The following is a 19,243-nucleotide window of genomic DNA, read 5'->3' as shown; positions in this document are numbered from 1 at the left end:
GAAAGGCAATGCCAAAGAATGCTCAAACTACCACACAATTACACTCATCTCACATGCTAGTAAAGTAATGCTCAAAATTCTCCAAGCCAGGCTTGAGCAATATGTGAACCGTGAACTTCCTGATGTTCAAGCTGATTTTAGAAAAGGCAGAGGAACCAGAGATCAAATTGCCAACATCCGCTGGATCATGGAAAAAGCAAGAGAGTTCCAGAAAAGCATCTATTTCTGCTTTATTGACTATGCCAAAGCCTTTGACTGTGTGGATCACAATAAACTGTGGAAAATTCTGAAAGAGATGGGAATACCAGACCACCTGATCTGCCTCTTGAGAAATTTGTATGCAGGTCAGGAAGCAACAGTTAGAACTGGACATGGAACAACAGACTGGTTCCAAATAGGAAAAGGAGTACGTCGAGGCTGTATATTGTCACCCTGTTTATTTAACTTCTATGCAGAGTACATCATGAGAAACACTGGACTGGAAGAAACACAAGCTGGAATCAAGATTGCCGGGAGAAATATCAATAACCTCAGATATGCAGATGACACCACCCTTATGGCAGAAAGTGAAGAGGAACTCAAAAGCCTCTTGATGAAAGTGAAAGTGGAGAGTGGAAAAGTTGGCTTAAAGCTCAACATTCAGAAAACTAAGATCATGGCATCCGGTCCCACCACTTCATGGGAAATAGATGGGGAAACAGTGGAAACAGTGTCAGACTTTATTTTTCTGGGCACCAAAATCACTGCAGATGGTGACTGCAGCCATGAAATTGAAAGATGCTTACTCCTTGGAAGGAAAGTTATGACCAACCTAGATAGCATATTCAAAAGCAGAGACATCACTTTTCCAACAAAAGACCATCTGGTCAAGGCTATGGTTTTCCCTGTGGTCATGTATGGATGTGAGAGTTGGACTGTGAAGAAGGCTGAACGCCGAAGAATTGATGCTTTTGAACTGTGGTGTTGGAGAAGACTCTTGAGAGTCCCTTGGACTGCAAGGAGATCCAACCAGTCCATTCTGAAGGAGATCAGCCCTGGGATTTCTTTGGAAGGAATGATGCTAAAGCTGAAACTCCAGTACTTTGGCCACCTCATGCGAAGGGTTGACTTATTGGAAAAGTCTCTGATGCTGGGAGGGATTGGGGGCGGGAGGAGAAGGGGACAACAGAGGATGAGATGGCTGGATGGCATCACTGACTCGATGGACGTGAGTCTGAGTGAACTCCGGGAGTTGGTGATGGACAGGGAGGCCTGGCTGCTGCAATTCATGGGGTCGCAAAGAGTCAGACACGACTGAGCGACTGATCTGATCTGATCTGATCTGATAGCCTTTTGGGAAGGCAATCAGGCAAACGTACACAAATTAAAAATATAAGTACTTTGTGTCAGTAATCACATCCTGAGAATTCATACCATGAAAGGAAAACAGTACAAAAGGATGATACATAAAGATACAGAGGATGCAAAGACATAAAGGATGCAAACAAAGATATTTGCAGCATTGTTTGTTGGGCCCCCACAATTGCAAACTGGGTAAATGCTTATTAATAGGGAAATTAGTAAATAAATTGTGGTCTATCCACACTGAATCAGGCAGCATTAAAAAGAACAATTTTCTGTACCTTTATGTACATGTTTTCATTCTGTGGCATATTTCAGTAGAGAAACTTGGAAGTACAAATCTAGATTTTCTGAGTCAACTTTCTTTATCTAAAAATTATTATTATTATTTTAGCTGCACCATGCAGCTTGCAGGATCTTCATTTCCTGACTAAGGATTGAACCCATACTCTCTGCAGTAGAAGCACAATGTCTTAACCGCTGGACCACCAGAGAAGTCCCATGATTCACTTCTTTTTAAATTCTTAGGTGCTTTTGTCTACATTTCCCCTTCTTGATTAGACACTAAAGCCCAAACTAAATTTGAGGTACATGATTAAATGATACCAAAGATTCATGCAGGGAACACTTCTGATTCTGGTTCTTTGTTCTACTTGTACTGTGTAAACTCTAAGTAACTCTGTACAATGGCAAGATGATCTTTAGTTTTTGAAATTTTTGCAAGGACTTTCTTTCCAACTTACTAATTATGCCTGTCTCCCTCTTATGCTCTTCAGTTAACCTCAGGGTCAGCCTTGTGCATGAAGTTGATGGATGGCGGAAATCGCTCAGTGGTGTCTGAATTTTTGCTGCAGGGACTCACCAGTTCTTGGGAGATCCAGATTCTTCTTTTGTATTGTTCACATTATTTTATATAGCAAGTATGTTGGGAAACCTTCTCATTGTGCTCACAATTCTCTCAGACCACCATTTACATTCCCCCATGTACTTTTTGTTGGCAAATCTCTCCTTCATTGACACAGGTGTTTCCAGCATTGCAACCCCAAAGATGATTTCTGACCTTTTCAGAAGACACAAAGTCATCTCCTTCAGAGGCTGCATCACTCAGATGTTCTTTATTCACACTGTTGGGGGTGCAGAGATGGTGCTGCTCACAGTCATGGCCTATGACCGGTACGTTGCCATCTGTAAGCCGCTCCACTACCCGACCATTATGAGCCTAAGAATGTGCACTTCTCTTCTGGCTGTTGCTTGGACCATTGGACTCATCCACTCTGTGGCCCAGCTGGCTTTTGTTGTCAACTTACCCTTTTGTGGCCCCAATGAAATGGATAGCTTTTACTGTGATTTTCCTCGGTTCATCAAGCTTGCATGTACAGACACGTATAGATTGGAGTTTCTGGTCACTGCCAACAGTGGTTTCATCTCCATGGGCACCTTCTTTATCCTGATTGTGTCTTACATCTTCATCCTGGTCACGGTTCGCAAACACTCTTCAGGTGGTTCATCCAAGGCCCTTTCTACCCTCTCAGCTCACATCACTGTGGTAGTTTTTTTCTTTGGCCCTTGCATTATTGTCTATGTGTGGCCATTCCCTACCTTACCCATAGATAAATTTTTAGCCATCTTTGATGTTCTAATTACTCCTTTTATGAATCCTATTATCTATACGCTTAGAAATAAGGAGATGAAGATGGCAATGAGGAGACTGTTTGGTAAGGTTTTAAGTTTCAGGAAATGTTCTCATGCACAATCCAAGAAATTCAGATTGATCTTGACTCTTCTTGGAAATTAACCTCTTTAACTACCCTTTTCATATGTATTTTCAGTGTACTTAATGATTTTCAATATTCACTGTGAAATCTCTCCTCAAGAATTCTGTTCCTAGCTGGTCATTTTTTCCACAGGGACCCTTGCTCTAAGGAAACTAAAAATACTAGACAGGAGTGAATTTAGCACTGGAATATAATGTTATTAAAAACTTACAGGTGTTGGTAAAGGCTGAAATCTCACATACAGGGCATGTTTCCTGTTAAAACAAAATGTTGGATACTCTTCTCTTTGATAGAAATTCTCAAAGATGTATCTCTTCTAATACACATATGTACCAATATTCAAGCCCTTTGTGTTTCTCAGTGTCTATACACCTGAAGGAAAAAAAATGAAACAAAGACTATTGTCTAGGTAGCTTTGAGATTTTGGGGCTTCTAATGTCTGAATTTAGCCATCCATACTCAAGATTTAATTAGTTACAAGGTTTTTAAATTTAGTTAGGATTGGAAGGGTGGAGAAGGCGATGGCACCCCACTCCAGTACTCTCGTCTGGAAAATCCCATGGATGGAGGAGCCTGGTAGGCTGCAGTCCATGGGGTCATGAAGAGTTGGACACAACTGAGCGACTTCACTTTCACTTTTCACTTTCATGCATTGGAGAAGGAAATGGCAACCCACTCCAGTGTTCTTGCCTGGAGAATCCCAAGGATGGGGCATTTTGGTGGGCTGCTGTCTATGGGGTTACACAGAGTCAGACATGACTGAAGCAACTTAGCAGCAGCAGCAGTAGCAGCAGGATTGGAAGGTGATATTTGGCTAACTCAAAGAGTGACAACTCAGAAGATATTAATTTTTTATATTAATATTTTTAATTAATCAAATGTTTTGAGACCAGGTGTTATAAATTCCTATATGCCTCAGTGTGTATGCCTGTTTCCTGTTATTTTGTAAACTTAGTCACTATTTTTATATGGCAAAGATAATGATGTGAAACTAAATGATTTTAAATGGGTTGAATATTTTGTAGATAAAAGAGATAATACTGAATGAAAATGCAAAGGATTTATATATTATGACAACCAAGGTAATAACTAAATAAAACAAAGTGTCAGTTCAGTTCAGTTCAGTCACTCAGTCATGTTCAACTCTTTGCGACCCCATGGATCGCAGCACACCAGGCTTCCCTGTCCATCACCAACTCCTGGAATTTACTCAAACTCATGTCCATCAAGTGATGCCATCCAACCATCTCATCCTCTGTTGTCCCCTTCTCCTCCCACCTTCAATCTTTCCCAGCATCAGGTTCTTTTCAAATGAGTCAGTTCTTCACATCAGGTGGCCAAACTATTGGAGTTTCAGCTTCAGCATCAGTCCTCCTAGTGAATATTCAGGACTGATTTCCTTTAGGATGGACTGGTTGGATCTCCTTGCAGTCCAAGGGACTCTCAAGAGTCTTCTCCAACACCACAGTTCAAAAGCATCAATTCTTCAGGGCTCAGCTTTCTTTATAGTTTTTATTATTTATTTATTTAATTGGAGTGTAGTTGATTTATGATGTTGTATTAGTTTAAGGTGTATAGCATAGTTATTTTTTTCAGGTTATATTCCATTATAAATTATTATAAGACATTGGGTATAATTCCCTGTGCTATACAGTAAATCCTTATTGCTTATCTATTTTGTGTATAGTAGTTTTTGTATCTCTTAATACCATAATCTTAATTTGGTCTTCCCCTCCCCCTTGGTAACCATAAATTTGTTTTCTACATCTATGAGTCTATTTCTGTTTACAGATTCATTTGTATTATTTTTATATCACATGTAAGTGATATCATGTTGTATTTATCTTTCTCTGACATTTCAAAAGCAGGTATTCTCTAAGTCTATCCATGTTGCTTCAAATGGCAAGATTTCATTCTTTTTTATGGCTGAGTAATATTCCACAGCATATAAATACATCACCTTTTCCTTAGTCAATCATCTGTTCTTGGGCACTGTGGGCTGCTTTCATGATTGCCTTTTGTAAATAAGGCTGCTATGAACATTGGGATATGTGTATCTTTTTTTTTAAAAACAGTTCCATATATAATTATTTTTTAAGTAGATTGATTAAGATTTTAGTTGCAGTTCCAATAACAAACTCTCAAAAATTAATAGAATGAATATAGAGAGAAGTAGAAGGATATAGTAGACCTGAATAGCATCATGAACCAATCCGAGTGATTAAGATTTATACAATTTTCACACAACAGTAGGATACAAGTTCTATTCAAATTCCCGTAGGCTATAACTAGGGGACTCTGAAACATATACAGGGACATAAAACAAAGTGCAAAAATTTCATAGTCTAAAGGTATTGAAATCATACAGAGTCTGTTCTCTTATCACTGTGGAATTATGTGAGAAATATCAAAAGATATTTGAAAATAACTCATATATTTTCAAGTGCAGTGTGACTTAGCCTCAGTAAAGTTAGAAGACTGAAAAAACACAGAGAGTGTTTTCAGAGAGGAAAGCATTTAAATGAGAAATTAATATTGAAATGAGAAATTATTATCAAAGGTGCTTTAACAAATCTCATGTATTTGGAAATTAAATGTCCTCTTTAAATGATGGGTGTATCTAAGAAAGCCATAACAAGGAAAATTAGAAAATATTTGTAATAGAATAAAAATGAAAAGAGAATTTATCAGAATTTGTTGCAAGCACCTGAAGCTGCACAGTGCAATTAAGTACAATGTGGAGTCTTGAATAAAGTGTGAAAACAAATGTTGAACACTAGTATAAAATTTTGTTAAATTTAAGTAAAATCTATACTTTAGTTAACAATTTTGCTTCCCTTGTGGCTCAGCTGGTAAAGAATCTGCCTGCAGTGTGGGAGACCTGGGTTTGATCCCTGGGTTGCGAAGATCCGCTGGAGAAGGGAAAGGCTACCCACTCTGGTATTCTGGTCTGGAGAATTTGGGGTCACAGAGCCGGACATGACTGAGCGACTTTCACTTCACTTCAATTCACTTCACTTCACTTCATGGGATGCACGTATCTTTTTGAATTAAGAGTTTTCATTTTTTCTGGATATATATTCAGGAGTGGAATTGCTGGATCATCCAGTAGTTCCATTTTTAGTTTTTTAAGGATCCTACAGACTCTTCTTGTGGCTATAGCAATTTACATTCCCACCAACAGTGTAGAAGTTTTCCCTTTTCTCCACACCCTCTCTAGCATTTATTGTTTGTAGGTATTTTGATGTGAGCCACTCTAACTGGTGTGAGATGATACCTCATCATAGTTTTGATTTGCAATTTTCTAATAATCATTGACATAGAGTATCTTTTCATATGCTTTTTAGACACCTGCATGTCTTCTTTGGAGAAAAGTCTATTTAGATCTTCTGCCCATTATTTGATTGGGTTGTTTGCTTTTTGATACTGAGCTGCATGAGTTGTTTGTATATTTCAGAGGTTAATCCCTTGCTGCTTCTTTTGCAAATATTTTCTCCCATTCTGAAGGTTGTCTTCTTTCATTTGGTTGTCTTTGTTTCCTTTGCTGTATAAAAGCTTTTTAGTTTAATTAGGTCCTGTTTGCTTATTTTTGCTTTTATTTTCATTACCCAAGGAGATGGATCAAAAAACATCTTGCTGTGGTTTATGTCAAAGAGTGTTCTGCCTATGTTTTCCTCTAAGAGTTTTATACTATTTGTCCTTATACTTAGGTCTTTAATCCATTTTGAGTTTATTTTTGTGTAGGGTGTTAGGGAGTGTTTTAATTTCATTTATTTACATGTAGCTGTACAGTTTTCCCAGCACCACTTATTGAAGAGACTGTTTTTTCTCCATTCTGTATTCTCACCTTTGTTGTCATAGATTAGATGACCATAGGTGCATGGGTTTATCTCTAGGTTTTCTATTATATCCCATTGATCTATATTTCTGTTTCTATGCCAGTACTATACTGTTTTGATTACTATAACTTTATAGTATAATCTGAAGTCAGGGAGCCTGATTCTTTCAGCTCTATTTTTCTTTCTCAAAATTGCTTCAGCCCTAAATGGTTTTTTGTGTTTCCATACAAATCGCACAATTTTTTTGTTCTAATTCTGTGAACAATGCCATTAGTAATTTGATAGAGATTGTATTGAATCTGTACATTGCTTTGGATAGTATAGTCATTTTCACAATATTGATTCTTCCAATCCAAGAACATGGTATATTTCTCCCTCTGTTTGTGCCATCTTTGATTTCTTTTATCATCATCTTACAGTTTCTGAGTATAGGTTTTTGCCTCCTTAGGTGGGCTTATTCCCAAGTATTTTATTCTTTTTGATGCAACAGTAAATGGGATTATTTCCTTGATTTCTTTTTCTGATCTTTTTTTTCAGTGCATAGGAATGGAAAGGATTTTTGTGTATTAATTTTGTGTCCTATAACTTTACCAAATTCATTTATGAGTTTTAGCAGTTTTCTGGTAGTATCTTCAGGATTTTCTATGTATAGTATCATGTCATTTGCAAACCGTGATAGTTTTACTTTTCCAGTTTGGATTCCTTTTATTTCCTTTTTTTTTTTTCTGTGATTGCTGGGCTAGGACTTTCAAAACTAAGTTGAATAATAATGGCAAAGAGTGACATCTTTTTCTTGTTTCTTGTCTTAGAAGAAATACTTTCAGTTTTTCACCATTGACAATGATGTTTGCTGTGGGTTTGTTATATGTGGCCTTATTATGTTGAAGTGGTCCCCTCTATGCCTACTTTCTGGAGAGTGTTTTTAAATCATAAATCAGTGTTAAATATTGTCAAAAGCTTTTTCTGCTTCTCTTGAGATAATCAAGCATTTATATTTTCAATGTGTTGTTGTGGTGTATCACTCTGATTGATTTGTGGATCAACCAGGAAGAAATAGAAAAGATGAACAGACCAATCACAAGTATGGAAATTGAAACTGTGATTAAAAATCTTCCAACAATCAAAAGTCCAGGACCAGACTGCTTCACAGGCAAATTCTATCAAAAATTTAGAGAAGAGTTAACATGTATGCTTATGAAAGTCTTCCAAAACATTGTTGAGGAAGGGGCACTCCTAAGCTCATTTTATGAGACCACCATTATCCTGATACCAAAGCCAGACAAAGATAACACAAAGAAAGAAAATTACTGGCCAGAGACCACCTGATCTGCCTCTTGAGAAATTTGTATGCAGGTCAGGAAGCAACAGTTAGAACTGGACATGGAACAACAGATTGGTTCCAAATAGGAAAAGGAGTTCGTCAAGGCTGTATATTGTTACCCTGTTTATTTAACTTCTATGCAGAGTACATCATGAGAAACGCTGGACTGGAAGAAACACAAGCTGGAATCAAGATTGCCGGGAAGAAATATCAATAACCTCAGATATGCAGATGACACCACCCTTATGGCAGAAAGTGAAGAGGAACTCAAAAGCCTCTTGATGAAAGTGAAAGTGGAGAGTGAAAAAGTTGGCTTAAAGCTCAACATTCAGAAAACGATCATGCCATCCGGTCCCATCACTTCATGGGAAATAGATGGGGAAACAGTGGCTGACTTTATTTTTTGGGGCTCCAAAATCACTGCAGATAGTGACTGCAGCCATGAAATTAAAAGACGCTTACTCCTTGGAAGGAAAGTTATGACCAACCTAGATAGCATATTCAAAAGCAGAGACATTACCTTGCCAACAAAGTTTCGTCTAGTCAAGGCTATGGTTTTTCCTGTGGTCATGTATGGATGTGAGAGTTGGACTGTGAAGAAGGCTGAGTGCCAAAGAATTGATGCTTTTGAACTGTGGTGTTGGAGAAGACTCTTGAGAGTCCCTTGGACTGCAGGGAGATCCAGTCAGTCCATTCTGAAGGAGATCAGCCCTGGGATTTCTTTGGAAGGAATGATGCTAAAGCTGAAACTCCAGTACTTTGGCCACCTGATGTGAAGATTTGACTCATTGGAAAAGGCTCTGATGCTGGGAGGGATTGGGGGCAGGAGGAGAAGGGGATGACAGAGGATGAGATGGCTGGATGGCATCACTGACTCGATGGACATGAGTCTGAGTGAACTCCGGGAGTTGGTGATGGACAGGGAGGCCTGGCGTGCTGCGATTCATGGGGTCGCAGAGTCAGACACGACTGAGCGACTGATCCGATCTGATCTGATCACTGATGAACATAGATGCAACAACCATGTCATATCATTTTGAGCTTTTAAATCTCTATGTCCTTTGTGTGTGTGTGTGTAAAGATAAATCCTGTAAATTTAAAAAATTCATGGTGAAATATTTGGTCCCAATTTTCATCTGCTCTGTGGAAATATTTTTTCTGTACTCTTTTTCCTGCCATTTGTTTCCATGTTTATTTTGTTCTTTCTAATTGTGTAGATTTTGTGTTTGCTGTTTTTATCTATAAGGTTCTGAATTTAAATCAAAACTTTTTTCTTTTTCAAATTTCTTCACATTTATTTAGCATTTTACAGTTTAGAAAGCATAGTTGCTTGTGGTAATCTTACACTCTTTCCTATTACAAAATTATATTTTGCTCCAGTATCTTGTTTTATGTATCCTTTTACCCTCTCTCTCTCTCCTAATCCCTCCTTTCTCTTTTCTCTTTCTTAGGCATTTCTTCAGGATAAAAATTTAGTATAAGAGTTCCAAATGAGTCATTTTTCTTGTTTCCCTAGCTTGGGGTTTACTCTTCATTTTGGGTCCATCATTGTTTGTGGTTGAAAGTTCTGTCTCTGAGCCTGGGGTGGAGATAGGTAAAGAGAAGACAGAATGATGTTCGATACACAAAGGAATATTGCCCTGGCCCCTACAGACTGACCCTCTCTCCAAGCTCTTTCCCTCATGTTCCTAGCCTCCACGGGCATATAGTGTTTCTGTCTCCTCCCCTCCTCTCTCCTTTCCTCTTCTCCCCTCTGCTTCCCTCCCTTCTCCTCCCTCCCTCCTCTCTTCCTTTGTTTCTCCCTCCCTTCTTCCTTTCTTATCCACTTCCTTTATTTTTCTTTCTCTGTTTCCTCTCCCTCTTTCTTTTGTGATGAGTACTTTAAAAATCTATTCTTATAGCTGCTGGCTCTTTAAAAAATGTGGTATATCTTTTCCTGCACCAACTCTTTGTAGCAACTTCATGTCAATGAATGAATGAAGTTGTGTTATAGCTTAGCAGATTTTTTTTTTTTATCAGCTAATTTCTTTCTTTGTAAACTTTTTCCCCCTTTACTTTGTGAGCCATCAGAGTTGGTCAGGCCACTATAGGGCTGTACATATTGCAGAAAGGTTTTCTTTCCGCTCTACTCTTCACACTAAACAGATATACTATTACTTACAATTTATATTTACTACTGTGATAATTAGTAAAAAAAATTGTCAAGATTGAATTTCATTTATCTGCTGAGTTTTATATTTCTGTTTGCTAAGCCATATATTCAATAATTGGTCTTACATTTTATTCCTTTCCTCTCCCCATGAATCAATGAGAATATATAATTGTTCATAACATAGGAAGCTTAGGAACTGGAAGATACTGTAGAAATTATTTTCTATAACCTCATTTTACAGATGGGGAAATATTACTATAGAGATATGAAGTGAAACATCTGAAGTTACAGAGTGCGTTACTGACCAAACATGAATAGAATTTAAGTTTTCTGATTCACAATCTACAATGAAGTCCAACATAGTAGTTATTTCTGAGTTAAAAGTATTCTTTTTGATGTGAAATTATAGGCCATATAATTGAATTAATAGTTAAACAGTGTTCCATGTAGATTATAAATATGCCAGTTTTTGAATGTAAAACAGAATAATAGCCTTATAGATAATTCACACAAACACACACACTAGGGATTTCTATGAAGTTCCCTATTTTCTGGTAAGTTTCTTGGGTGAAGTTGATTTGATATGAATATAACAAAAGTATATTTATGTGTTTCTTGGAGATTCTTTAACCTTACTCAGGAAATAAATATTTCAAACTAAGTAAACAAAGTGGTGTTTAAAATGTTTTCTGATCTCTTTTTCTTCCTGCTTGTGGCTAATCCATGACTTCCTCTGTTGGTGTGACAGCATTCTGGGTGACAATTCCCTTGGATAAATGAAATCATATTGGCAATCCTAAGTCTCTGCAGTATCATTTGGTCAGTACTCTCCGGTGTGCCAATTAGCCAGATCTTTCCCAAGAATAGCATTTTTACAGCTATTTGTATATGAAGCAATGCTACTTTTAACCAATAAAAGTTGAATATGGTTAACTCTTTGGTAACAGTCACATGTCAGGTCTTTATATGAGTAGGTTGGTGACAAATTCAGAAATAGCTTGAGGATATTGGTGTACCATGTTGAAGTCCCTAAAGACCAAGACTCAATAGATTTTCTGGTGACAGAGTCATTTTGTAAAGAAATCAGTTAATTGTTACCTTGTACAATAGAAGCAGCTTCAGCTGAGCTTAATGAGTAAGAATTAACACAAATGAGAAAGAGCACATACAGTCAGAAACTGATTTTATTATTAATTCCCCCCCCCCCCCCATTTATCCATTGTTCTCTAAGATTGAGATCCAAGAAAGAGAATTACAAAAGGCAGGAGACAGTTTTGTAAGTGGGAACAGAATTCGAATTAGTGTAGTGCTGGGCTTTATTTTATTCCTTGATGTGGAGACCGAGCACTTTCGCTTCCTCTGTTAATGAGACAGCACTAGGACCAGAGCCTCTTCTATGGGAATCTAAAGGCCTTCATGGGGGTTAAAGCAACGGCAGTCTGGGAACCCAACCAGGAGCTCTGAGATGCAGGTATTACACAGATTTGCCCTTACTTCAATAGCCAGGAAGAATCATGGCTGTGTTATGTTAAATAATCAGAAAGTCATGAGAAAAGTCTTCTCTATATACTGGTTAAGAGGCAGATCGGGGAATCAATATCAGTTCTACCACTTACTGTTCTAATCTATGGCTTTCCCTCTCATGGTCTCGATTTCCTCCACTGTCAAAAGGAGCTGATAATTTTTATGGTTTTTGTAAGTATCAAACAAGATAGTGTCGGTAAAGGTGTTATCGTAGTGTCTTGCCCATGGTGTCACTGTTTTTGTTTTACTTTGGCTTGTTCTCATTGTTTTCATTGATAGCTTATCAAACACTGCTTCAGACTGGGAGCTCTTCCCTCATTATGTTTCAACAACTCTTTCAGAGTCAGATATGAAGCTGTATATCCAAATAACCTATATCCATATCTTAAACTGCATCATAGGTCTTGATTTCTTTCTGAAGACAGCCCTGATCACTCTGGCTCATGTGTATCTTTTCTGCTTCACAAATTCTATGCTCATACTACTTATTTGACATTCTCTATGCAAGAATTTTTTAATTGTTTATATTTTAGTATGTGCTAAAATGTAAATGGCTTAATGGCAGTGAATATTTTAATACTTCAGGAAGTCCATAGAGTCCTGGAACAATGCATTGGGCTTAGTAGATATCTAGAAAATGTTTGCTGATTGATTACAGACTGTTATGATAAAGGGAAAAATGAATGATATAGAAAATTTACAATAATGTGCTAATCAATGTAAGTGGAACAAAAACAATTAGAGAAGAGGGAGACTAATACAGGGATAGGGTTTTTATGGGATACAGGACTTATAATCAACTGCAGATGAGGGAAAAGGTAATGAATATGGTAGCACTCCAATGCAGGGAATACCATCATTACAGTGAGGTTCATTACCTACTGGGCTGGCATTGTGTTATAAAGTCATAGAAATGTAAGACTTGAAAGGACTACTTAGGATCACCTACTCAGTCCCCTTTATTTTCCAGATGATGAAACTGAGTTCAAGAAGTGAGTTGAGTGTGGAAGGGATGAGAGAAAGAACTTATTCTAACTTCCCATGAACTTAGGGCTTGTGCTGGATCACAACTTTCCCAATTACAAGTGCAGTGTTCTTTTCAGTCTTTCCAACATTCCATGAACCATGAAAAGTGAACATGGCATGGACAATGATTTCCTAATATAACAGAATTTTGTTTGCTACATTGCACTGGCTCATCCATGTTTAGAGTCTGCAGCACAGATTTCTTTTCTGGCTTGTCCTAACTCTGTCATATGCTCTCACAGCTCAAGCTTTCCTTGAGCTGAGCTACAGAAGTTGGATACATTTTTAAGGTTTCTACATTATCTTCTCTCTTTATGGGGAAAAGATGATTATGATTTGATAAAACCACAATGTGTTTAGCTTTAAACATAAGAGAGTATCAATGAAACTGATAGCATTTCATATCGGAGGTCAGTCAGTTCAGTTCAGTTGCTCAGTCGTGTCTGACTCTTTGCGACCCCATGAATTGCAGCACGCCAGGCCTTCCTGTCCATCACCAACTCCCAGAGTTCTCTCAAATTCACGTCCATCGAGTCGGTGATGACATCCAGCCATCTCATCCTCTGTCGTCCCCTTCTCCTCCTGTCCCCAATCCCTCCCAGCATCAGAGTCTTTTCCAATGAGTCAACTCTTCGCATCAGGTGGCCAAAGTACTGGAGTTTCAGCTTTAGCATCATTCCTTCCAAAGAAATCCCAGGGCCGATCTCCTTCAGAAGGGACTGGTTGGATCTCCTTGCAGTCCAAGGGACTCTCAAGAGTCTTCTCCAACACCACAGTTCAAAAGCATCAATTCTTCGGCGTTCAGCCTTCTTCACAGTCCAACTCTCACATCCATACATGACCACAGGAAAAACCATAGCCTTGACTAGATGGACCTTTGTTGGCAAAGTGATGTCTCTGCTTTTCAATATGCTATCTAGGTTGGTCATAACTTTCCTTCCAAGGAGTAAGCATCTTTCAATTTCATGGCTGCACTCACCATCTGCAGTGACTTTGGAGCCCAGAAAAATAAAGTCTGACACTGTTTCCACTGTTTCCCCATCTATTTCCCATGAAGTGATGGGATCAGATGCCATGATCTTTGTTTTCTCAATGTTGAGCTTTAAGCCAACTTTTCCACTCTCCACTTTCACTTTCATCAAGAGGCTTTTGAGTTCCTCTTCACTTTCTGCCATAAGGGTGGTGTCATCTGCATATCTGAGGTTATTGATATTTCTCCTGGCAATCTTGATTCCAGCTTATGCTTCTTTCAGTCCAGCGTTTCTCATGATGTACTCTGCATATAAGTTAAATAAGCAAGGTGACAATATACAGCCTCGACATACTCCTTTTCATATTTGGAACCAGTCTGTTGTTCCATGTCCAGTTCTAACTGTTGCTTTCTGACCTGCATACTGATTTCTCAAGAGGCAGGTAAGGTGGTCTGGTATTCCCATCTCTTTCAGAATTTTCCACAGTTTATTGTGATCCACACAGTCAAAGGCTTTGGCATAGTCAATAAAGCAGAAATAGATGTTTTTCTGGAACTCTCTTCCTTTTTCCATGATCCAGGGAATGTTGACAATTTTATCTCTGGTTCCTCTGCCTTTTCTAAAACCAGCTTGAACATCTGGAAGTTCACGGTTCACATATTGCTGAAGTCTGCCTTGGAGAATTTTGAGCATTACTTTACTAGTGTGTGAGATGAGTGCAATTGTGTGGTAGTTTGAGCATTCTTTGGCATTGCCTTTCTTTGAGATTGGAATGGAAACTGACCTTCAGTCCTGTAGCCACTGCTGAGTTTTCCAAATTTGCTGGCATATTGAGTGCAGCACTTTCAGAGGTAGTCAGAGGGTAAAGAAAATAAAGGTCATCAGAATTGTCTGAAGTTTGGGGAAATCCATGCATGGGAGTAACAAACAGTGAGAAAAATCAATAAGTTCATTTCTATTTCCACTTTCCTCCCTCATGGTATTCCAGGGCACTCCTATCTGCTTTGCACAACCCTTTTGATTCAGCAGAATATTTATTTCTTTTATAAAAACTTAGAGAATTCTAGAGAGACTGGGGAGTCAGAAGCAGTGCTTTTTGGCAAATAGTTACTGCATGTCTTCTGAAACTGCATTTTTTAAAAAAACTATTTTTAATTGAAGGATAATTGCTTTACAATATTCAGTTCATTTCAGTTCAGTTGTAAGGTTATATTATATGTGTTTTGGCTGTGTGAATTATGGCAGTATTTTTATGTGGTCAGTAACTCTTTACAAGGTTGATTTCATTTTTATTCTCTTTTTTAGGTAAAATTGAGTCACCTCTGTTTGCAGAGGAAATGGGTGCAGCCAACCACTCCATGGTATCTGAGTTTGTGTTCCTGGGGCTCTCCAGTTCCTGGGAGATCCAGCTTCTTCTTTTCCTTTTTTTCTCTGTGTTCTACATGGCAAGCCTGATGGGAAACCTCCTCATTGTGTTCTCTGTGAGTGCTGACGCTAGCTTGCACTCCCCCATGTATTTCCTGCTAGCCAACCTCTCCTTTCTTGATGTCGGGGTTTGCTCTATTGCTGCTCCCAAAATGATTTATGACCTTTTCAGAAAACACAAAGCCATCTCTTTTGGGGGTTGTCTCACTCAGATCTTCTTTATTCATGCCATTGGGGGCACAGAAATGGTGCTGCTCATTGCCATGGCCTTTGACAGATATGTGGCCATATGCAAGCCTCTCCACTATCTGACCATCATGAACCCACGAATGTGCGTTTTGATTTTGGCTGCTGCCTGGGTCCTTGGCCTCATTCACTCAGTGGCCCAATTGGCTTTTGTTGTAGACTTGCCCTTCTGTGGTCCTAATGTACTGGACAGCTTTTATTGTGATCTCCCCCAACTCATTAAACTTGCTTGCGCAGAGACCTATAGACTAGAGTTCATGGTCACTGCCAACAGTGGACTCATCTCCGTGGGTTCCTTCTTCATATTAATTATTTCCTACATCTTCATTCTGGTCACTGTTTGGAAACACTCCTCAGGTAGTGTATCCAAGGCCCTCTCCACCTTGTCAGCTCACGTCACTGTAGTGGTCTTATTCTTTGGGCCATTAATCTTCTTCTACACCTGGCCCTTCCCTTCATCACACTTGGACAAGTTCCTTGCTATCTTTGATGCAGTTCTCACTCCTTTTCTGAATCCAGTCATCTACACATTCAGGAACAAGGAGATGAAAGCAGCAATGAAGAAACTCTGCCATCAGCTTGTGAGTTACAGCAAGATGTCCTAAATACTCTAAAGATAAAAGACATTTAACTCTACCCTTAATGGCAACAGAAAAAATGTCATTTCAGGCCTCTATTAATTTTATGTACTAGGTTACATTTAGGGATATTCATGTTGCCATACACTTAATAAGGATAAAGAGAGCTTACATTGTAGTTTTCTATGTTTCCAGCTTTTGCTGGATGTTTTATATGAATTATTTTATTTACTATTCATGATAACTCTGGGTGGTGAGTATTTCATCTTGTCTTTTTAATAATTAAGAAATTCTTAGCTCATTCTTTGTATAATTACTATGTTAAATACTTCAAATGAAAGCTGATTATCATCTTAATCCACCATATCCAATTGTCTTACCTCTCAAAAGGTGCCAAACAGAGAAGGTGTTCAATAATTCAGTGTTGGAAATTAGAATATTATTCCTTTTTGCTGTTATTCTTTCCCTGTTTGGAATTGGTTAATGTTCATTTCTCAAACTACCTACCAAACTGCCATAATGTGTGATTGGTTTTTTTCCGATAGATAACTGTTTTTCCTATAGATAACTGTTTTTTCCAATAGATAACCTAGATAACTGTTGACTTTATAATAGGCTTTTTGAATATTATAACTGAACTTTGAAAGATCATGTGTTCTAACCCCTTTATTTGTCAATGGTAATGCTCAGGCAGAGATATGTGAAGTGAGAAATCTAGGATAACAATCAGATCTCAGCTCTCCATCCCTGCCCCAATTTACTGGGGGAAAATTGACAAATATAATTGTATATGTTTAAAGTGTACAATGTGATGATTTGATATACATATACATTGTGGAGTGATTGCCAATATCAAGATAATTAATACAGCCATCACCTGACACAGTTAATTCCTTTCTTCTCACTTTAGATTAAAAAATTGGAAAAAAAATCCAGGCCAACTTTTTAGTTTGTATTCTAACTAACAGAGTATTCACTGGCTTTCTATCGCTGACCCCAGTGATAGCAGAACTGACACTGTAAGATCATTACTCTTTTCATTGGTATCAACTTCACATGATTATTTGCTGTTTCAAAGTTCTTTTTCTGCAGCTCAAAAAGAAATTTCTTCAACAGGGTCCTGGGTATTTTATAACTAGATGATAATGTTATCACTCACACATGGCTTTTATTTATGTCACTTATTAGAAACATACTATAAAATAGTATTATTCTATGTTGATTTTTTCCTTTAATCAATACTTTAAAGGGTATTCACCATAACTTTTCTTATTGTTACCAAGATTTCACAGTTATTTTAAATGAGCTTCAAGAATTTCATATATGAATATTACAGCATTCCTTGATCTGTTTTTATTAGTGGATCTTGGTTTTCATAACTAAACAGCCATGGCAATTTCAAGCTTTTGAGACCCAAAGATAATATAGGCCAGAGACAAAAATCTTTCTAATCTATATAAATAAACTAAGCTATTGATATACAAAGTAATGATTATGATAGAATCATTCTAATGGCTACTTATTTTAAAGATTCTTAAAAAATGTAGGTTAGCAATTTTGGGTAGAATTTTTTAATGAATTCCTTTTCTTAAACTACTGATAGGTGTCAGACATCTTTTAGGAAGTTGTTTTACTCTTTTACATTCATTTTTCTTCTTATTTTGTTTTTGACTTTAAAATCATTAATTCATAAGACTTTAAACAGCCTGTCTACTGATGGGTGGGTCTGTATTAATTAACACTCTGACATAAATCACAAAATATCCTTTTGACCTACATCTTAGAATGATGAAAATAAAAACAAAAGCAAACAAATGAGACCTAATTAAAACTTAAGAGCTTTTACACAGCAAAGGAAACCCTAAGTAAAACAAAAAGACAACTTTTATAATGGTAGAAAATATTTGCAAATGAAGCAACTGACAAAGGATTAATCTCCAAAATATACAAGCAGCTCAAAAAAACAAAACAAAACAAAACAAAACCCATCTGATCAAAAATAGGCAGAAGGCCTAAACAGACATTTCTCCAAAGAAGACATACAGAAAGTCAACAAACAAGAAAAGATGCTTGACATCTCTCATAATTGGAGAAATGCATGTCAAAACCATAATGAGATATCACCTCAGACCAGTTAGAATGGCCATTATTAAAAAAATCTACAAACAGTAAGTGCTGGTGAGGGTGTGGAGAAAAGGGGACCTTCATGCACTGTTGGTGGGAATATAAATTGATACAACCACTATGGAGAACAGTATAAGTGAAGTCGCTCAGTCGTGTCCAACTCTTTGCAACCCCATGGACAATAGCCTACCAGGCTCCAGGTCCATGGGATTTTCCAGGCAAGAATACCGGATTGGGCTGCCATTTCCTTCTCCAGGGGATCTTCCCAACCCAGGGATCGAACACGGGCCTCCTGAATTGCAGACAGATGCTTTACCATCTGAGATGGAGGGTCCTTATAAAACTAAAAATAGAACTACTATATGACCTAGCAATCCCACTATTGGGCATATACCCTGAGAAAACCATAATTCAAAAAAGACACATGTACACCCAATGTTCACTGTGGCAATATTAACAGTAGCTAGGACATGGAAGCAACCTAAATGTCCATCAGTAGATGAATGGATAAAGAAGATGTGGTATACATATACAATGGAATATTACTCACTTACAAAAAAGAGTGAAATAATGCCATTTGCAGCAACATGGATGAACCTAGAAATTACATTAAGTGAAATAAATCACAGAAAGAGAAATATCATATGATATAACTTATATGTGGAATCTAAAATAATGATACAAATGAACTTATTTACAAGACAGAAACAGACTCACAGACATAGAAAACAAACTTAGAGTTACCAAAGCAGGTAGCAGGGGGTGGGGAGGAGAGATAAATTAGGAGTTTGGGATTAACAAAGACATACTACTATATACAAAATAGATAACAAAAACTTACTATATAGCACAGGGAACTATACTTAATATCTTGTAAAAATTATATATATATATATATAAAACTGAATCACTTTGCTGTAT

General features: G+C 37.6%; 2 protein-coding genes across 2 annotated transcripts; both read left to right on the top strand.

Moving 5' to 3' along the window:
* Positions 1–2,222: 2,222 nt before the first annotated feature.
* OR4F63B (olfactory receptor family 4 subfamily F member 63B) lies at positions 2,223–3,136 on the top strand. Its single transcript, XM_002690718.4, has one exon. The coding sequence runs from the start codon at positions 2,264–2,266 to the stop codon at positions 3,134–3,136; it is 873 nt and encodes a 290-aa protein (XP_002690764.3). The 5' UTR covers positions 2,223–2,263.
* Positions 3,137–15,286: 12,150 nt separating this feature from the next.
* On the top strand, positions 15,287–16,225 carry OR4F58B (olfactory receptor family 4 subfamily F member 58B). Its single transcript, NM_001389745.1, has one exon. The coding sequence runs from the start codon at positions 15,287–15,289 to the stop codon at positions 16,223–16,225; it is 939 nt and encodes a 312-aa protein (NP_001376674.1).
* Positions 16,226–19,243: the final 3,018 nt, after the last annotated feature.

The sequence above is a fragment of the Bos taurus genome, chromosome 10, assembly GCF_002263795.3.
Source record: "Bos taurus isolate L1 Dominette 01449 registration number 42190680 breed Hereford chromosome 10, ARS-UCD2.0, whole genome shotgun sequence".
NCBI classification, from domain to species: Eukaryota; Metazoa; Chordata; class Mammalia; order Artiodactyla; family Bovidae; genus Bos; species Bos taurus.
Note: the sequence above shows the minus strand (reverse complement) of the source record. Positions and strands in the feature narration are given on the sequence as shown.

Coding starts and splice junctions, on each gene's coding strand:
- OR4F63B (XM_002690718.4), top strand. CDS start 2,264: ATGTTGGGAAACCTTCTCATTGTGCTCACAATTCTCTCAGACCACCAT.
- OR4F58B (NM_001389745.1), top strand. CDS start 15,287: ATGGGTGCAGCCAACCACTCCATGGTATCTGAGTTTGTGTTCCTGGGG.